General features: G+C 45.2%; 3 protein-coding genes and 2 non-coding genes across 6 annotated transcripts in view; 3 read left to right on the top strand and 2 right to left on the bottom strand.

The window, feature by feature from the left end:
* Positions 1-402: 402 nt before the first annotated feature.
* On the bottom strand, positions 403-5,544 carry MRPL18 (mitochondrial ribosomal protein L18). Of its 2 annotated transcripts, XM_015544305.2 has the most exons (5): positions 5,283-5,544; positions 4,806-4,992; positions 1,430-1,516; positions 870-871; positions 729-790 (listed from the first exon to the last, which is right to left on the bottom strand). In XM_015544305.2, exons 1-5 carry the CDS (start codon positions 5,332-5,334, stop codon positions 729-731), a joined length of 390 nt encoding a protein of 129 aa, XP_015399791.1. In that variant the 5' UTR covers positions 5,335-5,544. The 2 variants fall into 2 exon arrangements, with proteins under 2 accessions (XP_007097293.1, XP_015399791.1); XM_007097231.3 differs by lacking the exon at positions 870-871 and having other exon boundaries at positions 403-796; positions 1,285-1,516; positions 5,283-5,535.
* Positions 5,545-6,073: 529 nt separating this feature from the next.
* TCP1 (t-complex 1) lies at positions 6,074-17,522 on the top strand. The gene is made up of 12 exons (XM_007097230.3): positions 6,074-6,524; positions 7,374-7,459; positions 7,659-7,787; positions 9,267-9,364; positions 9,738-9,848; positions 10,396-10,577; positions 10,962-11,088; positions 15,058-15,233; positions 15,600-15,723; positions 16,030-16,222; positions 16,576-16,739; positions 17,218-17,522. Exons 1-12 carry the CDS (start codon positions 6,461-6,463, stop codon positions 17,432-17,434), a joined length of 1,671 nt encoding a protein of 556 aa, XP_007097292.1. The 5' UTR covers positions 6,074-6,460; the 3' UTR covers positions 17,435-17,522.
* Positions 9,514-9,653, top strand: LOC122238956. Its single transcript, XR_006218093.1, has one exon. It is a non-coding gene; the product is annotated as a small nucleolar RNA SNORA29 (small nucleolar RNA).
* On the top strand, positions 15,782-15,913 carry LOC122238952. The gene has a single exon (XR_006218089.1). It is a non-coding gene; the product is annotated as a small nucleolar RNA SNORA20 (small nucleolar RNA).
* Positions 17,429-18,260, bottom strand: part of ACAT2 (acetyl-CoA acetyltransferase 2) — a 16,671-nt gene continuing 15,839 nt past the window's right edge. The window contains exon 10 of the mRNA XM_042987456.1: positions 17,429-17,827. Coding sequence (XP_042843390.1) covers positions 17,657-17,827 — 171 coding nt within the window. The 3' untranslated portion in view covers positions 17,429-17,656. The remainder of the gene's footprint in view (positions 17,828-18,260) is intronic.

The raw sequence follows: 18,260 nt of genomic DNA, 5'->3' as shown, positions 1-18,260 counted from the left end.
GAGAGCTGCCGTGACTCCCACCCGGCACAGCTTCACCACCCATCCAACAAACTCACTTAATGGCATATGATATACACCAGCCCTGCTCCTTTCCACCGCTGCTTCAGTTCCCCACTGTGCTTTCTTCTTTCAAATCTGCTTCTGCAGGTTAGGGTTCAGGAGCCCAACTGAGGTTAGGATTTGCCCCTTTTTTTCACAGCACTAAGGCTATTTATAATAAATTGACTGATACAGGCATTTCCTATTAAAAAAAAAAAAGTCCACACTCTGAGCAGCAACGGCCATCGTTTATTGAGATCACCCTCTGCGCTGGAGGTGGTGACATGCAGTTTGCATAAATCTTGTGTGTGTGCTCTTGCCACAGTGAGCTCAAAGGCAAAAAAAAAAAATTCATTTAACCAGAAAGTGTTCATAATATGCATTTATTCTTTAGCTTATAAACAATTTGTCTTTCGAAAGTTAATTATCATTGGCAACAGCTTTTCTCAGGTACTTCTGTCCAAGAGAAGGTAAGAATTTAGCCCTTGATAAGCAACAAGATGCACACACACACACACACACACACACAAGGGGTGAAAGGGACGACCTTCTTAACTGGTAATAACATTCCACTGTTACGTGATTGTATAAAACTTCCAAGCTGGCTGTTCTTCCAGATGCTCTCTTCTGAAGGATGTAACAGCTCACAGCTTTATATCCATACGTTCGGAACAATGCTTCTAGTTCATTCATAGATTCTCCGGGGCTCCTGAAGCACCACACCACCTTCTGTCATGGCACTCTGTAGTCGCTTCATCTGGTTTTGAAGATCAGAAAAAAGGAAAAGATTAAGTCAGCACAATAAGCGGGCAATAAACCGTGCTTCCCACTCCTCAAAAGAAAGAGAGGTGAAACAGCCGCCTTGCTCCTTGCTAACTTCCAAGCCTACCCTGGTTTTTCAGAAAGCGATCTTAATGACACGGATAAGAAGAAACGTTAGAGACGTCAAAGACTAATGGCGTCTCATTAGACACACGAGATGTTAACGTATGAGGGGGAAGCAGAGCGGTCTACGTTGCGGCTGTACACCAGTCCCCCTGGATGGACTCTGGACAAGCCAGCCTCAGGTTACTTGTACACAGGACAGGGGATACTAATCCCGACCCTCTGGGCCACGATGCAGGTCAGGATACCCACCTCGGCAGCTGCCACGTGGAAAGAACCCAAGACATGCAATTACCGTTACTATGTAAGCACCTGACATCGGGAGTCAATACCTTCTAAATAAATACGAAACCAAAATACCGAGTCTGAGGCTGCCTCCCACGGAGTGGGCTGGTAGACCATGAAGTGGATTCCCGCCTCTAAGCATCGCTCTGCCAGCACCCGTCCTACACTCTCACAGGCCACCACGTTCGTGGTGCTGTAAAGATGCTTTTTAATGGCCCACTCCCGAGTGGACGCTGAAACCACAACCTGGCCACCGCGATGCTCAACAAGCGCTTCCACGTGATGCTGAGTCCTTATAACTCGCAACCTAAACGAGATGAGAACAGAATAAAATCGTAAAAGAATCCTCAAGATTAAAAAGCCTCAGGTGAATAAACGCCAAATATTTCTCAAGAACACAGTGTTTCATTTACTTCAACGCACTTAACCTGGATTTTACTTGGGAAAGGCGTTTGTCCTCTGCCTTTGTGAGGATAACCTCAACAACTAAACCAAACACTTAACACCTCAAATATCCTAGAGAAACTTGGTATTTCTGAAAAGTGAGAATTACTGACACAGCAGCTACCTCAAAAAAGGATTTAAGGAGGCAGAGCTAACCTGTGACCCTGATGAGTAAGGATATATTTACTCTAAGCCTTTATTTATCAGCTAACACCAAAATAAAGATTGATCAAAGATTTAAATGTAAAAAACTGAAATCATAATACTAGAAGGTACACTTCTTTTTTTACAATCTCGAAGTAAGCTTATTTAAATATGATATCAAACTATGTCATCCAGTTTCTATAAAGACTGACAAATTTTTCTGCAGTTAAAAAAAAAAAACAGCAAACAAACCAAAAGGCAAGCTAGAAACAAAAAACACTTTAAACACATATTATGCAAAGAGGTAATTTCCATGTAAAAAGCCTCCTATAATCAGTAAGAAAATGACCAATAACTTAACAGGCAAAAGATCTGAACAGCCTGTTCACAGAAATAGAAAATATTAATGGCCCTTAGGCCCATGAAAACATGTCCAACCTCACTGATCAAATGCATGGAAAAAACAATTCATTGCAACGCTGTTTGGAAATCACTACGGTAATCAACGATATGGAGCCAGCCAACAAAAGCATCCATGTGGTGGTATTCTATGCAGTCACCAGAACGAAGTAGCACTTTATGACGATGCTGCTGACATTTATTGAGCATCTACTGTGCCAGGCACGGTCCTGTTTCAGGCATAGTTCATGTAGCAAAATAATCTCATAACCATTTCTTTTGATTTTTGTTCTTTTTTTTATTTTGATTTTGTTTTTTGTTTCAGTCAGAAACTGACCCAAAAAGGTTATGTCACTTTAGCAAGATTAAAACTAATGGTAAGCAATGGAGCTGGGATTTCGGTCCAGGGGTCGGGTTCCAGAGCCAATGTTCTTAACCAACACAAAGGAATTCCAAGGTGTACTTTGAAGAGGGCAGGGAGGATTCAGATGAAAAACAGTGTATGTGGTGTGCTAAAAGATTTGTAATTTATTTATTTTTTTTTATTTTAGAGAAAGAGAGCAAGCGGGGGACAGAGAGAGAATCCCAAGTGGGTTCTGCACTCAGTGCAGAGCCTGACACAGGGCTTGATCTCACGACCATGAGATCATGACCTGAGCTGAAATCAAGAGTGGGCCACAGTTGGGGCGCCTGGGTGGCGCAGTCGGTTAAGCGTCCGACTTCAGCCAGGTCACGATCTCGCGGTCCGTGAGTTCGAGCCCCGCGTCAGGCTCTGGGCTGATGGCTCGGAGCCTGGAGCCTGTTTCTGATTCTGTGTCTCCCTCTCTCTCTGCCCCTCCCCCGTTCATGCTCTGTCTCTCTCTGTCCCAAAAATAAATTAAAAACGTTGAAAAAAAAAATTAAAAAAAAAAAAAAGAGTGGGCCACAGTCTGCTGATCCTTATCCTAAACCATGTGTTCAACAAAGGCAGAGGACTCATCTCTAAGGTCACTTCCTACTATAAAATACCAAAAATCTATGCTGATAATACTGTGAATATGGCTGATAGAAATAAAAGAGGTGGGAAAATACATCTCTAATTATTTAAATGATCCAAATATTAAGTAAATAGGTTTGGTGTTTCAAAAGCTTTTTTGACTTAAGATCCAGATTAATTCAAGTTATCTGCCTTCTCCCTTTGACTCCTCCCTACGTACACTAAGTAAAAATGCATCATAACAACTGTAACACTTCATTATCCCTATTCCATCTTTCACTACAAACCCATGAAAACATCTGCCGACAGGGATGACGTCTACTCTATGTTTGCATCTCTTGCCTCTAGCAAAATGCCTATGAAACGCCACAGGCCTAATGATTGTTGAATGAATATATCACACAGATACGATTTCTAACTTTCTGTTACAATTTTATGGAGTCCTTAAGAAACATTCCCCTTTAACACATGCTTACTAAGTAAATCAGCAGATAAAATAAAACAGCACAGTGATAATAATTTCTAGTGGCCTGGCTCTTAGGGGAGACCAAATATATCTGAATCCTAGCTCTGGTGCTCGTTATTAACCTTGTCCCCTTATGCCTCAATTCTCTTGCTCCTATAAAATGGAGGACGTTATTGCACCTGCTTCATAAAGTAATTTTAAGGATTAAATGAGAAAACATACATAAAGCAACTAATGTAGTTCCTGGAAAATACAAAGCAGTCAATAAACAACCATCTTTATAACAAAGAATAGACTCCTAACTGGGGTGCCTGGGTGGCTCAGTCCGTTGGGCGTCCAACTTCAGCTCACGTCTTGATCTCGCGGTCCGTGAGTTCAAGCCCCGCGTCGGGCTCTGTGCTGACAGCTCAGAGCCTGGAGCCTGTTTCAGATTCTGTGTCTCCCTCTCTCTGACCCTCCCCCGTTCATGCTCTGTCTCTCTCTGTCTCAAAAATAACTAAATGTTAAAAATAAATAAATAAATGTTAAAAAAAAAAAATTAAAAAAAAAAAAAAAAGAATAGACTCCTAACTTGTCTTTCTGCTTCTACCCTACCCCCTTCAAAATCTGCTCACCCCAAAGCAACGAGAATGACCTTTAATTCAAACTCAAACTTTAAACCCTCTCACAGTTTCCTACTGTAGTGAAATCATAAATTGCTTCCTTCAATTTACAAAGTTAACGATCGGTCTCCTACCTACTCCTCTATTTTCACCTTACACTATCCACTCCTTTGCACAAAGCTCACTAAGCTCCAGGTACACAGGCCTTTTAGTCCTTCCAACACACAAGCCCATTACCACCCTGGCCGTTTCCTCTGCTGGGAATGCTCTTCCTGGCAGACTGTCTTCTCCCTATCTTTTAGAAGGAGCCTTAGCAAGCACCCAGCCCACCCCCCCCCCCCGCCCCGTTCTAACATCATCCTCTTTAAATTTTCTTCCTGACATTTATTTACTGTTTGCCCCCCCACGCCCATCTCCTCCTCTGCTAACGTCTCCTCCACCACCGAACAGCAGATTCCTGCGAAGAGAATCCCCAGAAGCATCTGGCAGGTTAACTGAATTGATGAAACCAACTTGTAGCGCACCCTGCACTGCTGTCAGTCAATTACCTGGCCGATGTTATTACCTGTGCCAGAACTCACGGGAGGGCCACGCTGTCCCCCAACCCCGCTCTTTCCTGGCCACAGCTAAGAGCTCCAGATTGCGCGGGTTCCGGTTGGTGAACTCTGGCGCGACGGCCTCATTTTCCAGAGGATCCACTCCAGGCTTCACCGCTGGCTTGGAACTGGTGGAGAGCGCTGCGACCCCACACCCTAAGAATGGAAACCACCACATGTATCTTTAAAAAGACAACCACGGACAAAACTGGAATGTGATCTAACCTCTGTCCCCATTCACTCCCCGAATCTTCTTCTCTCCCCGGAAGGGAGAGAAAAGGTAAGTCTGGTCACAGAGTCCAGTCATCACAGATCCTGGCTCTTGACTTCCTACTACTGTCATCACAATGCTGTTAGCCTGGGATGTGCTGAATATAAATCACTACTTGCGTGTGCACACTTATTGGGCAGGCCCTGGGAAGTTATCTGAGAGAAGTGGGAATTACCGCGGTTCCTGCAGACCGACAGCCACTCCCAGAACCGCGACCGGAGCGCCATCGCTGAGGGATCGCGAGCACAGCCTCGGAAAAGCCTCGCGTCCTTTCCTCATCGAGGTCCCAACCGCTCGCCGGCCGCAGCCATATTAACTCAGGGAAAAGAACTCGGATGCCGGAGGTCGCAGACGTCTCGGCCCGGAACTAACAAGCCCCTCCGCCGAGCGGCTGAGAGGGCGGTCCGTCACCTCTGCTCCTCCAATCACCGCCTACGCTGAGATGCACGCGACCCTGGAGCCCGCCTACCACCTCGCTGCAACGCGACTGGGGGCGGAACGCAACGCACTAGGTTAGGAGAGCTTTTAGTGTTGAGTAGCAGGCCCGAGGCACCCGTAACTTCGCGTTGCCGTATTCGGCTCCCGTAGTCGCAAAGCCTCGGCCGATCGTTGTCGAACCCACACACAGCCCTGCTGAGCAATAGGAGAAACTGGGCAGCGCAAGATGCAGTTTCTCTTCAGAAGCCGTGGTTGTCATTTCCCCGGATGGCCCGTGTAACACTCTTGCCCCGTCCCACCCAGGTTCAGGCCCCGAGCTTAAGCTCGTGAGGTTATGCTGTGACTCGCCGCACGCTCTCCGAGCAAGCTCATATATTTAACGAGAACAAGACCGTTAAACGAACACACCACACTCTCTCCGTAGCGCAGTTTTACCTTGAAGGGCCCGCCCTTTCTAATTACACCCTATCTACAAGCTCCGCCCTGCCATCCACTTTTTCTAGAAGGCACTAGAATGTGCAAATGCGCACGCGCAACCCGTGTCTGGGGGAGGTGGGGGAGAATCGTCAGCCGAGCACCTCCTTCCTCCCCAAGTCCCAGAGCCCGACTTCCGTTCTCCTGCGTTCGCGCCCTTCTCATTCGCTCTCTAAATGGGTGAAAATGCTGAGCCCGCCCTCTCCGGCTCCTCACTTCCGGGTCTTTCACACTTTTCGCTCCCCTCCCTCCCCTCCTTCGCTTCCCGCCCTGCCCCGCGGCCGGGCCGGGGGAGCGGTGTTCCCAGCAGTCTCCGCGGCCTCGCTCAGGCCCGTTCCACGCCGTAGCCACCACCGCTCTTGTGGACGCCACCGGGCGTAGGGACCCGTACGCTGGTTCCCTGCGGTGAGGGTGAAACTCGACGTGCACGCCGCCGCGAAGATGGAGGGGCCTTTATCCGTGTTCGGAGACCGCAGCACCGGGGAGGCGATCCGCTCCCAGAACGGTAAGGGAGAACAAGGCCCGCCGTGGGCCGGCCTCCCGGCCCCATCCCGGCCCTCCCTAGTAGAGCCGGGGCTGCGGGTCTTGCGCTTTCCTCATCTGTGCCGGTAAAGGGCCCAGTCTGGTCTCTGCGGGGCGGGGCGGCAGCGCCCTCTATTCCCGTAGGGGAGGATTTCCGGAACACCCAGCACGTTTTGGAGAACTGTCCCCCCTGCGTGTGGTTGGCAGTGGATGCCCAGGCCCGGGAGTTGAGAAGCGCTCCCCAGCCTAGAAAACCAGCCGCCCGCATTGACACGTGCTGGTCACGCCCCACATCCTCTTTGGTCCGGGTGCCCTGCGCCTCGTCTGTTCCGATTCTAACCAGGAGGAGCGTGGCTCTCAATCTTTGGACCTCGTTTTTGGGCTATTAAGCCGAAAACGCTAGCTTTAACTGCTGGTTGTACTGATGAGCAAATGGCCACAGTCCAGCAAATGGGCCACTGTACCCCACTGGTTATTATGTGCAGTACATGTCAGGTGCCCGGATGTCCAGATCCGAATCTTATCCACCTATCGCCGGCAGGTTTTTATAGTAAAATTGGTTGACGAAACCTCAGTTGAACGTTAGCATAAGTGATACTGAAAGTGAGGTTATTGTAGCAAACAAGAGGGATTAAGACATTAGTTGCTGTTTAGTTGAGAGCGTGGACACTTTTGAAATCAGGGATGTTTGCCGATCTTGACCATTTTCAGTAATTTGGATAGATTGGTAGGTTTGGAAAATCCAGAGGCTGTTGGGTGTCACCTTCTTTAGGCTGAAATGGTTGTCATTTGGAGTAGTGGGTTTAAAAAAATTTTTTTTTTATTTCTACAGTTATGGCAGCAGCTTCTATTGCCAATATTGTAAAAAGTTCTCTTGGTCCAGTTGGCTTGGATAAAATGTTGGTGGATGATATTGGTGTAAGTACACTTACGTGTTGTGTGTTACTCTAAAGAGAAATGATGGTTCTTAACTATTAATGTGAATTCTCTGTTTTTATCATAATCCTGGTATTGGAAGGTGCAGCAAAGGTGATAATAGGGGTTTGTGTTAATTTAGAGGCTGTCCTGTGTCTGCAAGTGATTGTGTTGTCTCTTTTCTTTTCTGCAAATTTCTTAGGATGTAACCATTACTAATGATGGTGCAACCATCCTGAAGTTACTGGAGGTAGAACATCCGGCAGCTAAAGTTCTTTGTGAGCTGGCTGATCTGCAAGACAAAGAAGTGGGAGATGGAACCACCTCCGTGGTAGGTAGTTGGTTACCTGGTAGGTGGCTAGAGACTAGTTGTTCTCCTAGAATGGACTTTCACAAACTGAAGCTATAAGTGAGTCAAGGGGGAGAAAATTTACTTTGCTCCTGGGATAGACAGAATTCAAAAACCAGTGTGTGTAGTTTGTACAAAGGAGAGAAACTTAAGAGATAATACAGCCCACTCGGTTTAAATGTAGATTTTCAGGGGCGTCCCGGTAGCTCAGTCAGTTAAGCGTCAGACTCTTGATCTCACGGTTCTTGAGATCCCAGCCCCACATCCCACTCTGTGCTGACAGTATGGAGCCTGCTTGGGATTCTCTCTCCCTCTCTCTGCCCACCCCACTTGCACTTTTTCTCTTTCTCAAAATAAATAATGTAAAAATAAATGTGGGTTTTCACAAGTTTCCTGAGTTTTCCAGCCACAACGGTATTTATACATATACACAAGGGTTTTTTTTTTTAATAGTTTCATTAAAAGGTCTTATGTTTTCGCCACCTGAAACTTAGAAGTTCCTAAAAAACTTTCTCTTTATAATTATCTAGGGAAGAAATATTACTGGGTTTAAGAAAACAAGTGTGCATTTTGAATTTCATGGGTTCAAAATGGGAGCGTGAAAAAGTAAATGTGATCAGTAACAATACAAATTTCTGGAAGATCATCCAGCACGCTGATGTGGTGTGTTGTGTAGTGTGGAAACAGGATTTAGTGAGGAACAAATAATAATTCACTGTAGAGAGGCAGGCCAGTGGTTTGTGGGGAAAATCTTTGTATTTCTAGATTAAACGTTAACTCATGAAAGAATGGGATCTATCTCTTCTGAAATAACGAGAATAGTTTTTGTCTAAATAACTTTACTGTGATTTTAAAAACAAAGTGATAATTTTTCTAGAAGAAGCACAGAATTTTTGGTTTTGTAATATCTTTAGAAGAATGATTTAAAAAAATTTTTTTAATGTTTGTTTTTGAGAGAGGTACAGAGACACAGTGTGAGCAAGGGAGGGGTAGAGAGAGGGAGACAAAGAATCTGAAGCAATCTCCAGGTTCCCAGCTGTCAACACAGAGCCCGGTGCAGGAGTCGAACTCACAAACTGAGATCACGACCTGAGCCGAAGTTGGATGCTCAACCGACTGATTGAGTTACCCCTAGAAGAATGATTTTTAAGATCGACCAAGTAATAGTCTAAAATAATAGACATCATTTGAATAGTCACACTCTTCACTTGGCTTCTGTTGAGCACTTCCTCTTTAAAGGTAACAGATGTGCAGTCTCTACCATTGTGTGGCCTGGCTCCTATTTGCTTTGGCCATCTGCATGTAAATAAAACACTGTATAGCTCTCTTTTCTCCAGGTTTCCAATAACCAGTTATTCATCATCGTCACTATTTAACGCTAGCTGATCGTTGTTGCAGTGTTGTTTTTACATAGGCGCGTGTTGTCAGACTCCGTCAGAGCAATGAATCTTTTCTCAACAGGTTATTATTGCAGCAGAACTTCTCAAAAATGCCGATGAACTAGTCAAACAGAAGATTCATCCCACGTCAGTTATTAGTGGCTATCGACTTGCTTGCAAGTAAGATTGCGGTCAGGGAAGATTTTACGTTATCTGATGTTATTTGTAAAAAGTCTGTGTTCTGTAAATGTTATTAATGACTAAATTTATTTTGAAAAAGTCACATTTTAGTAGTGATATTTGAGTAAGAAACAGGGCTAGTATTTTTTTTTCCCATTTGACTACCACATTTTCTCCCAATAATAGATTTTGGTGGCTATGCTTATGGGATAGATAAAAATTGCCGTGATCTGACGAGGGAGGACTTGCTTGTGTCCTCCTCCTGTATGAAATGGCTGAACAAAAAATTGGTCCCCGTGACGTTTTGCCATTGTGAGAAAACAAAGTTTGAGTAGTGAATTTATAAATGTCTTTTCCTACACACTTCAAACAGGGAAGCTGTGCGATACATCAGTGAAAATCTAATTATTAACACAGATGAACTCGGAAGAGATTGCCTGATCAATGCTGCTAAGACATCGATGTCTTCCAAAATCATCGGAATGTATCCTTGTGATGGTTCGATAAAGTTGAGGCTTTTTAAAGAGTAAGATCTTGTTTTTGTGCCGGGTGATACTGTATTGAAATTGTCTGCTTCCTTCCTTGCTTTCCTAGGGGGAAAGTCAATAGTGTATAATAGTAATAGGAATTGCAGGTAGCAATAAATGGTATTTTAACATTTTGACAGCATAATTAATGTTTTGTTTTTTTGATGAAATGGTTAAAAGGAAGTGCATTTGAATTACCCTGGTTTTGGGGCGCCTGGGTGGCTCAGTCGGTTAAGCGTCCGACTTCGGCTCAGGTCACGATCTCGCGGTATATGAGTTCGAGCCCGGCAATGGGCTCTGTGCTGACTGCTCAGAGCCTGGAGCCTGTTTCAGATTCTGTGTCTCCCTCTCTCTCTCTGACCCTCCCCCGTTCGTGCTCTGTCTCTCTCTGTCTCAAAAATAAATAAACGTTAAAAAATTTTTTTTTTTTAAAGAATTACCCTGGTTTTTGTGAGCACCCATTATCCATTCTGTGTCTCTTGTTCTCCTTAACTGTTGGCTTAGAAATGGTGATTTCTTTGCGAATATGGTAGTAGATGCTGTGCTTGCAGTTAAATACACAGACGTGAGGGGCCAGCCTCGCTATCCTGTCAATTCTGTTAATATCCTGAAAGCGCACGGGAGGAGTCAGACGGAGAGTCTGCTCATCAGTGGCTACGCACTCAACTGTGTGGTGGGATCGCAGGGTAAGCCTCAGGGTTTGGCACTGAGGGTCAAAATTTGCCGTCCGTGGAATACATACCGTACCTCCTTAGGGGAGCGCTCCACGACTTGCACTTAACGGTTCTTCAGTAAAGCCCAAGGGCAGAGGAAATTGTAGATCACTTTTTCAGTTTCGCTTGTGTAACTTAAACCCATAAAGCTTGGGAAAAACGCAAGTTAAAGACCACGTAAAGGCCGTAAAAGTTTGTTTCTATGGTTAGATGTTATAAAATCTAAATTTTTGTCTTCGTAGATAACATAATCCAATATTTCTTGCTATTTTTTAATCAGGCTTTAAGGATACCCGTATTTTATAAAACGTGACGTCGTTACAGTTCACAGTTATTTAACGTTACGTTCAATTGCAGGCATGCCCAAGAGAATAGTGAACGCAAAGATTGCTTGCCTAGACTTCAGCCTACAGAAGACAAAAATGAAGCTTGGTGTACAGGTGGTTATTACAGACCCTGAAAAACTGGACCAGATTAGACAGAGGTATGTTCAGAGATTATTTTTGACCTTTGAAAGCGGTGTCTGGAAATGATACTTTCGTTAGAGCCGGTAGCAAGTAAAAAAGGATCCTAAGGAGTGGTGACATCTCCTAGATAACCGCAAGTAATCAATCAGTTGCCAGGTAGCAGAGGATGGTGATTATGCAGCTGGAGTTTTTAAAATGTGGTGTCTCGGAGGACTAGAAAAGTTAGGATTTAAAAAAGTTGTTTTTAGTGTGTATTATTTTTGAGCGGAGGGGAGGGGCAGAGAAAGAGGGAGACACAGATTCCGAAGCAGGCTTTAAGCTCTGAGCTGTCCGCACAGACCCTGATGTGGAGCTTGAACTCACAAACCTGAGCCGAACTCAACAATCTGTGAAATCATGGCCTGAGCCAAAGATGGACGCTCAACCGAATGAGCCACCCAGACGCCCCCAAGAATTAGGATTTTTGACCAGAGTCAAACTTGCTGGAAGGCTAGAAAATGTGGTGATCTGGTGTTTTAAGATAGACCCGGGGTGATAGAACTTCAACGAAACCTTGTAGAACGTCGGTTTTAGGAGTGACTAATGTTATAGATCTGCCAAGGAATGTACTTCCTCGAGTAGTAGAGTGTGCACTGTGTGTCCCCTGTACGCCAGGCCCCAGGGGACGCTAACGCTGTTCCTGATTGGTTAACGCGCTCCAGAGCTAGACTCAGACCGCTACCCTGGATTTTGACTGCCTGCTTCCACTGGACTGTATCACTCACTCTTTTTTTTGTTGTTTGTTTTTAATGGTTGGTTGGTTTGTTAAAAAGGAAAAAAACAGTAACTGAACCAAACCTACAAGAAGTCTTTGCCAAAAGTCAGTCATGCTTTTTGCTTTTCAGATCTGCCTATGTATTTTTTTTTCTTTCTGTAAACAAAGTGTCCTTTCTTCTACCGGTGGCCGATCAGTCCCTCTAGGGTGACTGTTCTCAAGCTGCATATTCAGTTACTAATTCTGGTTCTTTTTAAAGTTTATTTGGAGGCAGAGTGCGCTAGCGGGGGAAGGGCAGAGAGAGAATCTGCTGACAGCACAGAGCCCCACTTGGGGCTCGATCTCAGGAACCGTGAGATCATGACCTGAGCTGAAATCAAGAGTTGGATGCTGAACCGACTGAGCCACCCAGGCGCCCCTGTGTCTCGTCTCCTTGGCAGCTGTGACCTCCAGTGGAGGACCGTTTGCTAAGGTCACTAGTCGTCTCTAGTGTAAAATTCAGTAGACGCTTTCAACTCACTTGACCTTTCTCGAGCTGGTGACTACTTCCTTCTTGAAACACTGGGAGGTGGGAGGCAGCTCGGTGGTGCTGCCCCGTCTTGTGTTTGTATGTGTGGGCAGCCCGGGGGTCTGCTCTGCTGTCCCCAGAATAAGCCCTCGTCATTCTTGGGACTGCGGGTATTCTTCCCGTGTTGGAGACTTCCAGAATGTGCTGCTCTGAGCTCCAGACACCTGTGAATGCTTCTTACACATCTCAGTATGTTTAAAACCGAACTTTGGGTAATACCCATAAATCTGCATTTTAGCAATGGGGACCCCTCAGGCAGAAAACTAGGAAATACCTTGGCTCTTTTTACCTAATGCCTTTCTCCCTTCTAATGTATCACCAAGAGCCCTTGATTTCTGTCGTCAAATTAAATCTCAGATCCATCTACTTCCTATTTTCTTGCCCCTGTCGAGGGGCAGCTAAGCTGCTCCTCTGGGTTTCACTCTTGGCCCCTCCCAGGCGATTTTCCATACAGCAGCCACGGTGATCTCGTCATTTCCAAGGCAGAGCCTTTTGTAGGCTTCCCATCGCTCTGGGATAGGTTTTTTCCTGTCTTAGTATTTTTTTCCGCTGTGGTCCAGCCACAACTAGAAGAGTCCGTCAGACTCCCCTGCCGGCCCCTAGTAACGTTCTTCCATCCGCTTATACTCTCTGCCTGCTTATTTTTTAGCTCAGAGTACAGCTTGTTGTCTTTCCCTCCGAAGTGTGCTCTGCCATGAGTTCCTGTACTTGCTCTTCCCGCCCGTCAGCACAGTTTCTCTGTTTGTGGGACTTGGGCCAGAAGCTCTGAAGGCAGAGTCTGAAGGATATGCTTGGCTTTGCAGCCGCTGCCCATCCTGCGGCCTGTGGCCCAGAGCATTTGTCACGGTTTATAGACAGCTTTGCCTTGGGGTTTGTCTTTGTCTTATTTTTAAAAAAGCTCTGTGAATGACAAGTGAAATAGTTTTAATAATCTATAACATGTTGACTTTTTCAAATCTGTGTCCCTTCCCCATAGCTTGCTTGTGATTTCTGTCCTGTGCCCTCCTCCTGGCAGCTTCGCCTGATTAACACGGGGGCTTTGGACGCATCTTTTGAAAACCGGACTCTACTTTCTCGTCCTGCCCCATAACCTGTTAGTTTTTGTTTTACGCCGGGAGTCACTGGCTGAACCTCCCTGTCACCAAGCCGTAAACTGGGACTTCTCTGTTCAGAACATCTGTTCACATCAGATACGCTCCTGTGCCTCCAGTTACTGCTTCCTCGCCTCATTCCTCGATCTTTCCAGTGCAGCGCCCACATTGACGTCGGGGCATCCTTTTGAAAACACGGAGAATACTCTTACTTAAAAATGTTAAAAAAAAACACGGAGAATACTCTTACTTAAAAATGTTAAAAAAAACACGGAGAATACTCTTACTTAAAAATGTTAAACTTCGTGGGGTGCCTGGCCGGCTCGGTCAGTAGAGCATGTGACTCTTGATCTCGGGGCTGTGAGTTTAAACCCCACTTTGTGTGTGGAGTCTACTTAAATAAAAATAAATAAATTGGGGTGCTTGGGTAGCACAGTCAGTTGAGCGTCCAACACTTGATTTCAGTTCAGGTCACGATCCCAGGGCTGTGGGATGGAGCTGTGTTGGGCACCACACAGCGTGGAACCTGCTTAAGATTCTCTCCCTCCCTCTGCCCCTCTCCCCCACTCGTGCATACTCTCTAAATTCATTATTAAAAATAAATAAAAATACTAAATTTCTTAACGGGCCCGAGACCCTTTAACATCTAACTCTACAAAACGTTCATTTTCTGTTCCTACTAGTCATTTTTTTTTAATTAAAAAAAAAAACAAAACTTTTTTTTCTAAGTTCTTTTTTTTTTTTTTTTTTAATTTTTTTCTTAACGTTTATTTATTTTTTTGAGACCGAGAGAGACAGAGTATGAACAGGGGAGGGTCAGAGAGAGAGGGAGACACAGAATCCGAAACAGGCTCCAGCCTCCGAGCTGTTGGCACAGCCCGACGCAGGACTCGAACTCACGGACCACGAGATCACGACCTGAGCCAGACTCGGACGCTCAACTGACTGAGCCACCCAGGCGCCCCAAAAGTTTGTTCATTTTGAGAGAGACAGAGCACGAGTGGGGAAGGGGCAGAGAGAGAGGAGACATAGAATCCAAAGCAGGCTCCAGACTCTGAGCTGTCAGCACGGAGCCGGATGTGTACCTTTTTGAACATTCGAACGCGACATCATGACCTGAGCCAAAGTCAGATGCTCAACCGACTGAGCCACCCGGGCGCCCCTGTTCCTACTAGTCATTTCTACTCTGGACTCCTCTTGACTCCAGACCTTCATGCTTTCCTTGCCTCACCTGGCAGGCTGCATGTTGCTTCCCAATCAATCTCTGCGTTCCATTGTAGCTAATGCTTTTCCAGGGTATGGTTGACAGTGTTTCCCTGCCAGATCCTTAAAGGCAGGGATGCCATTCCTTGGTTCTCAGGAACTCACACTGGGATGGGGGAGAACTAAGTGGTAATTTTAATTTCTTGGACTTTTCTGTAAGTTGATTTAAATTTTGGTCACAGAAGAGAAAGAATGTTTGATGTAATTTAATCTGCAGTTATATTATGTGAAGTATTTAATGGAAATTGGAACTAGATTAACCACACAGAAGATAACTTTGGGTTATTACCCAAATACTTCATCTCTGTAGAGAATCTGATATCACCAAGGAGCGGATCCAGAAGATCCTGGCAACTGGTGCCAACGTTATTCTAACCACCGGTGGAATTGACGACATGTGTCTCAAGTATTTTGTGGAGACAGGTGCTATGGCAGTTCGAAGAGTTTTAAAAAGGGACCTGAAACGCATCGCTAAAGCTTCTGGAGGTAAGTCCTCTGCTCGCTCCCAGCTGCGGCGCATCACGTTACCGTATATGAGACTGTGTCTCTTTACGTTGGAATGTTATCACTAAGCAGTTGCAGAAGCAGTGGTTTTTTTTACATCTTACTCCTTTAATGCCTTAGGCTACAAATATGTCTCATAGAGCCATTTTCCACGTTACTGGAAAAGCTCTTGAACTTACTGAATGTGTTGACCTCAGAAGGTCATGGTTCTGTGTTAGGCTGAAAGGACAGTGGTTTACTGATGCCTGTCTGTACGTTGCTCTTACCATAAATGTTTCTGAATTTGGGACAGCATATGAAAGCGTTCATGGGAAAAGTGTTTACAGATCTTTGTCATCATCTTCACAGCGACTGTCTTGTCAACCCTGGCCAATTTGGAAGGAGAAGAAACTTTCGAAGCTTCAATGTTGGGACAAGCAGAAGAGGTGGTACAGGAGAGAATTTGTGATGACGAACTGATCTTGATCAAAAAGTAAGAGCTGCTTTCTCAATCGAGCTGCACGGGTTTTATTAGTAAGGGAACGGATCGCCTTCCCATTGATTTGCTGCTCTAGTCTTTCAGTGATCAGAGCAGTTATACGCGTGGGAGAGAACAATAATAGGCCGTGCGCTACCACGAGATGGAGTAACCATTTCATCTCTTCTGCGCGGTCCAGACACTGCCTCTGTGTCTGGGTGAACCACGTGAGCAGGATTTCCAGTCGAGGTGCTTACGGTGGGTTTCTTTGTAGACGTCTATGACAATATATTAAGGATTTCACTTTACTTTTTTAAATAGCACTAAGGCTCGTACGTCTGCATCAGTTATCTTACGTGGGGCGAATGATTTCATGTGCGATGAGATGGAGCGCTCTTTACACGATGCTCTTTGTGTGGTGAAGAGAGTCTTGGAGTCCAAATCTGTGGTTCCTGGCGGAGGTGCTGTAGAAGCGGCGCTTTCCATATACCTCGAAAACTACGCAACCAGCATGGTGAGAACACGTAGAATTGTGCTTTCTTTTCAAGAAGGGCGGGGGGGGCACCATCTTTGGCTCTTTGTGGATGTACCTTCCCTGATGGGGCGCCTGGGTGGCTTGGTCCGTGGAGCGTCGGCATGTAGATTTCAGCTCAGGTCATGATCTCCCGGCTTGTGGAAACGAGTGCTGCCTCGGGCTCTGTGTTGACTCCCGAAGCCGGCTTGGGGTTCTCTCACTCGCTCTGCCCCTCCCCAGGTAGCGCACGCTTTCTCTTTTAAAATAAGATAAACGTTCAAAAGTACACATACTCTTCTCGGTCCTCTGCTGCCGCCGTGGGTTTTAAGACCCTTCGCTGTCTTTCTTCTCAGGGGTCTCGGGAGCAGCTTGCTATTGCGGAGTTTGCAAGGTCTCTTCTTGTTATTCCTAACACACTGGCCGTGAATGCTGCCCAAGACTCCACAGATCTGGTTGCAAAGTTAAGAGCTTTCCATAATGAGGCTCAAGTCAACCCAGAACGCAAAAATCTAAAATGGTAAGCATACAATTTCCCTTTTTCACGGTCATCTGTGTATCGTGTATGGCACTTCAGCTTTGTTTTAAACTGAATATGATGACTAGTGATTAGCATTGGTGTATTTTAGTTAGCAGCTCAGAGTCCCAGCCTCTCCCTGCTTCTCTGGACAGTCACTACACCTGCACAAAGGTCCCACAGAGGCCAGGGGATTATTTTTGGGTCATCCGTATCTTCTTGAGGAGCCCCTCTTTAAGATACTGAATGATGTTGGGAGCCCAGTATCTACCTAAGCTTTTCTATGACTCGGTACTTATTTTGTTACTTACAGTCAACTACTGTAGTCTTAAGGGATCTATCCTGAGGTCCCTACATTTCCCAAGATTAACATTTGAATGGCGAAGCCATTCATCTCTTAAAGAGATGAGATGGGATAGGTGTGCATTATGTAAGAAATCACTTAATGGTTTTTTGTTTTTGTTTTGTTTTGTTTTTGCAGGATTGGTCTTGATTTGGTCAATGGTAAACCCCGAGACAACAAACAAGCAGGAGTATTTGAACCAACCATAGTGAAAGTTAAGAGTTTGAAATTTGCAACAGAAGCTGCAATTACCATTCTTCGAATTGATGATCTTATCAAATTACACCCGGAAAGCAAAGATGATAAGCATGGAGGTTATGAAGATGCCGTTCACTCGGGAGCCCTTGATGACTGATCTCATTTCTCTTTTATTTATAACAATGTTAGATGCAGTTATCTTGTATCTTGAGTATTACACATTAATAAAAATAACAAGCTGTCAAGCCTTGGGTTCTTATGAAAGATGGTTTCCATCCTCACTTTGGTCCTCTGATTTCACATATTACAATTTAGTACCTTGTTAGCTTAAGAAGAGATGAGGTTTCAGTTTAGTTTCGGCATGATTCATTAAGCAATTTCATCCTCTCTGAACACACATTGCTATTCCCATCCCACCCCCAATGCATAGGGCAGCCACACCACGATGTCCACCCTTTCGCTCCATTGTGTGTAACAGGGTAACAAGGATCCGACAGCCAGATGCTCCAAGAGGGTGGCCCAAGGCTATCGCCCCTCCTTGAATGTTGACCTAAGGGGGGAAAAATATATACCGTTATTCTGTGGACATAGGGTAAAAAGTTTTGTGGGGTTTATTTAGAACATGTGTGAGGTGGGGAGGGGCCAAGAGGGAGAGAGAAACCCAAGCAGGCTGGGTGTGGAGCCTGACTCGGCTTGATCCCACAACCGTGATTTCATGACCTGAGCCCAAATCAAGTCTGACGCTTAACCTACTGAAACCACCCAGGTGCCCCAGGGCTAAAAATCGTAAATTATCTCTACCCTTTTAACATTACACCAGTAAACTATCCTTTCAAATTCCACTTTCGTTTTTCCTGTTTAGGTATACTGTTTATACCCCTGTGACATCCACCCTACCTTACTAGTTTAGAAGAGTCAATGCTCTGTTGATGTTAGAAGTAAACTAATACAGAGTCCAGAGTTTTTGCCTCGGGAAGCAATAA

This window comes from Panthera tigris, chromosome B2 (genome assembly GCF_018350195.1).
Source record: "Panthera tigris isolate Pti1 chromosome B2, P.tigris_Pti1_mat1.1, whole genome shotgun sequence".
Taxonomy (NCBI): Eukaryota; Metazoa; Chordata; class Mammalia; order Carnivora; family Felidae; genus Panthera; species Panthera tigris.
This window is presented reverse-complemented; position numbering and strand designations above follow the sequence as displayed.

What these genes read in the sequence shown, in the direction of transcription:
- MRPL18 (XM_007097231.3), bottom strand. Translation starts at nt 5,334, where the DNA reads ATGGCGCTCCGGTCGCGGTTCTGGGAGTGGCTGTCGGTCTGCAGGAAC. An exon ending in GTCGGTCTGCAGGAACCGCG is followed by an intron (nt 4,993 to 5,282) that starts GTAATTCCCACT and finishes TTCCATTCTTAG; the next exon opens with GGTGTGGGGTCGCAGCGCTC. An exon ending in TCCCGTGAGTTCTGGCACAG is followed by an intron (nt 1,517 to 4,805) that starts GTAATAACATCG and finishes CATCTCGTTTAG; the next exon opens with GTTGCGAGTTATAAGGACTC.
- TCP1 (XM_007097230.3), top strand. Translation starts at nt 6,461, where the DNA reads ATGGAGGGGCCTTTATCCGTGTTCGGAGACCGCAGCACCGGGGAGGCG. An exon ending in GGCGATCCGCTCCCAGAACG is followed by an intron (nt 6,525 to 7,373) that starts GTAAGGGAGAAC and finishes TTATTTCTACAG; the next exon opens with TTATGGCAGCAGCTTCTATT. An exon ending in CTGGACCAGATTAGACAGAG is followed by an intron (nt 11,089 to 15,057) that starts GTATGTTCAGAG and finishes TCATCTCTGTAG; the next exon opens with AGAATCTGATATCACCAAGG.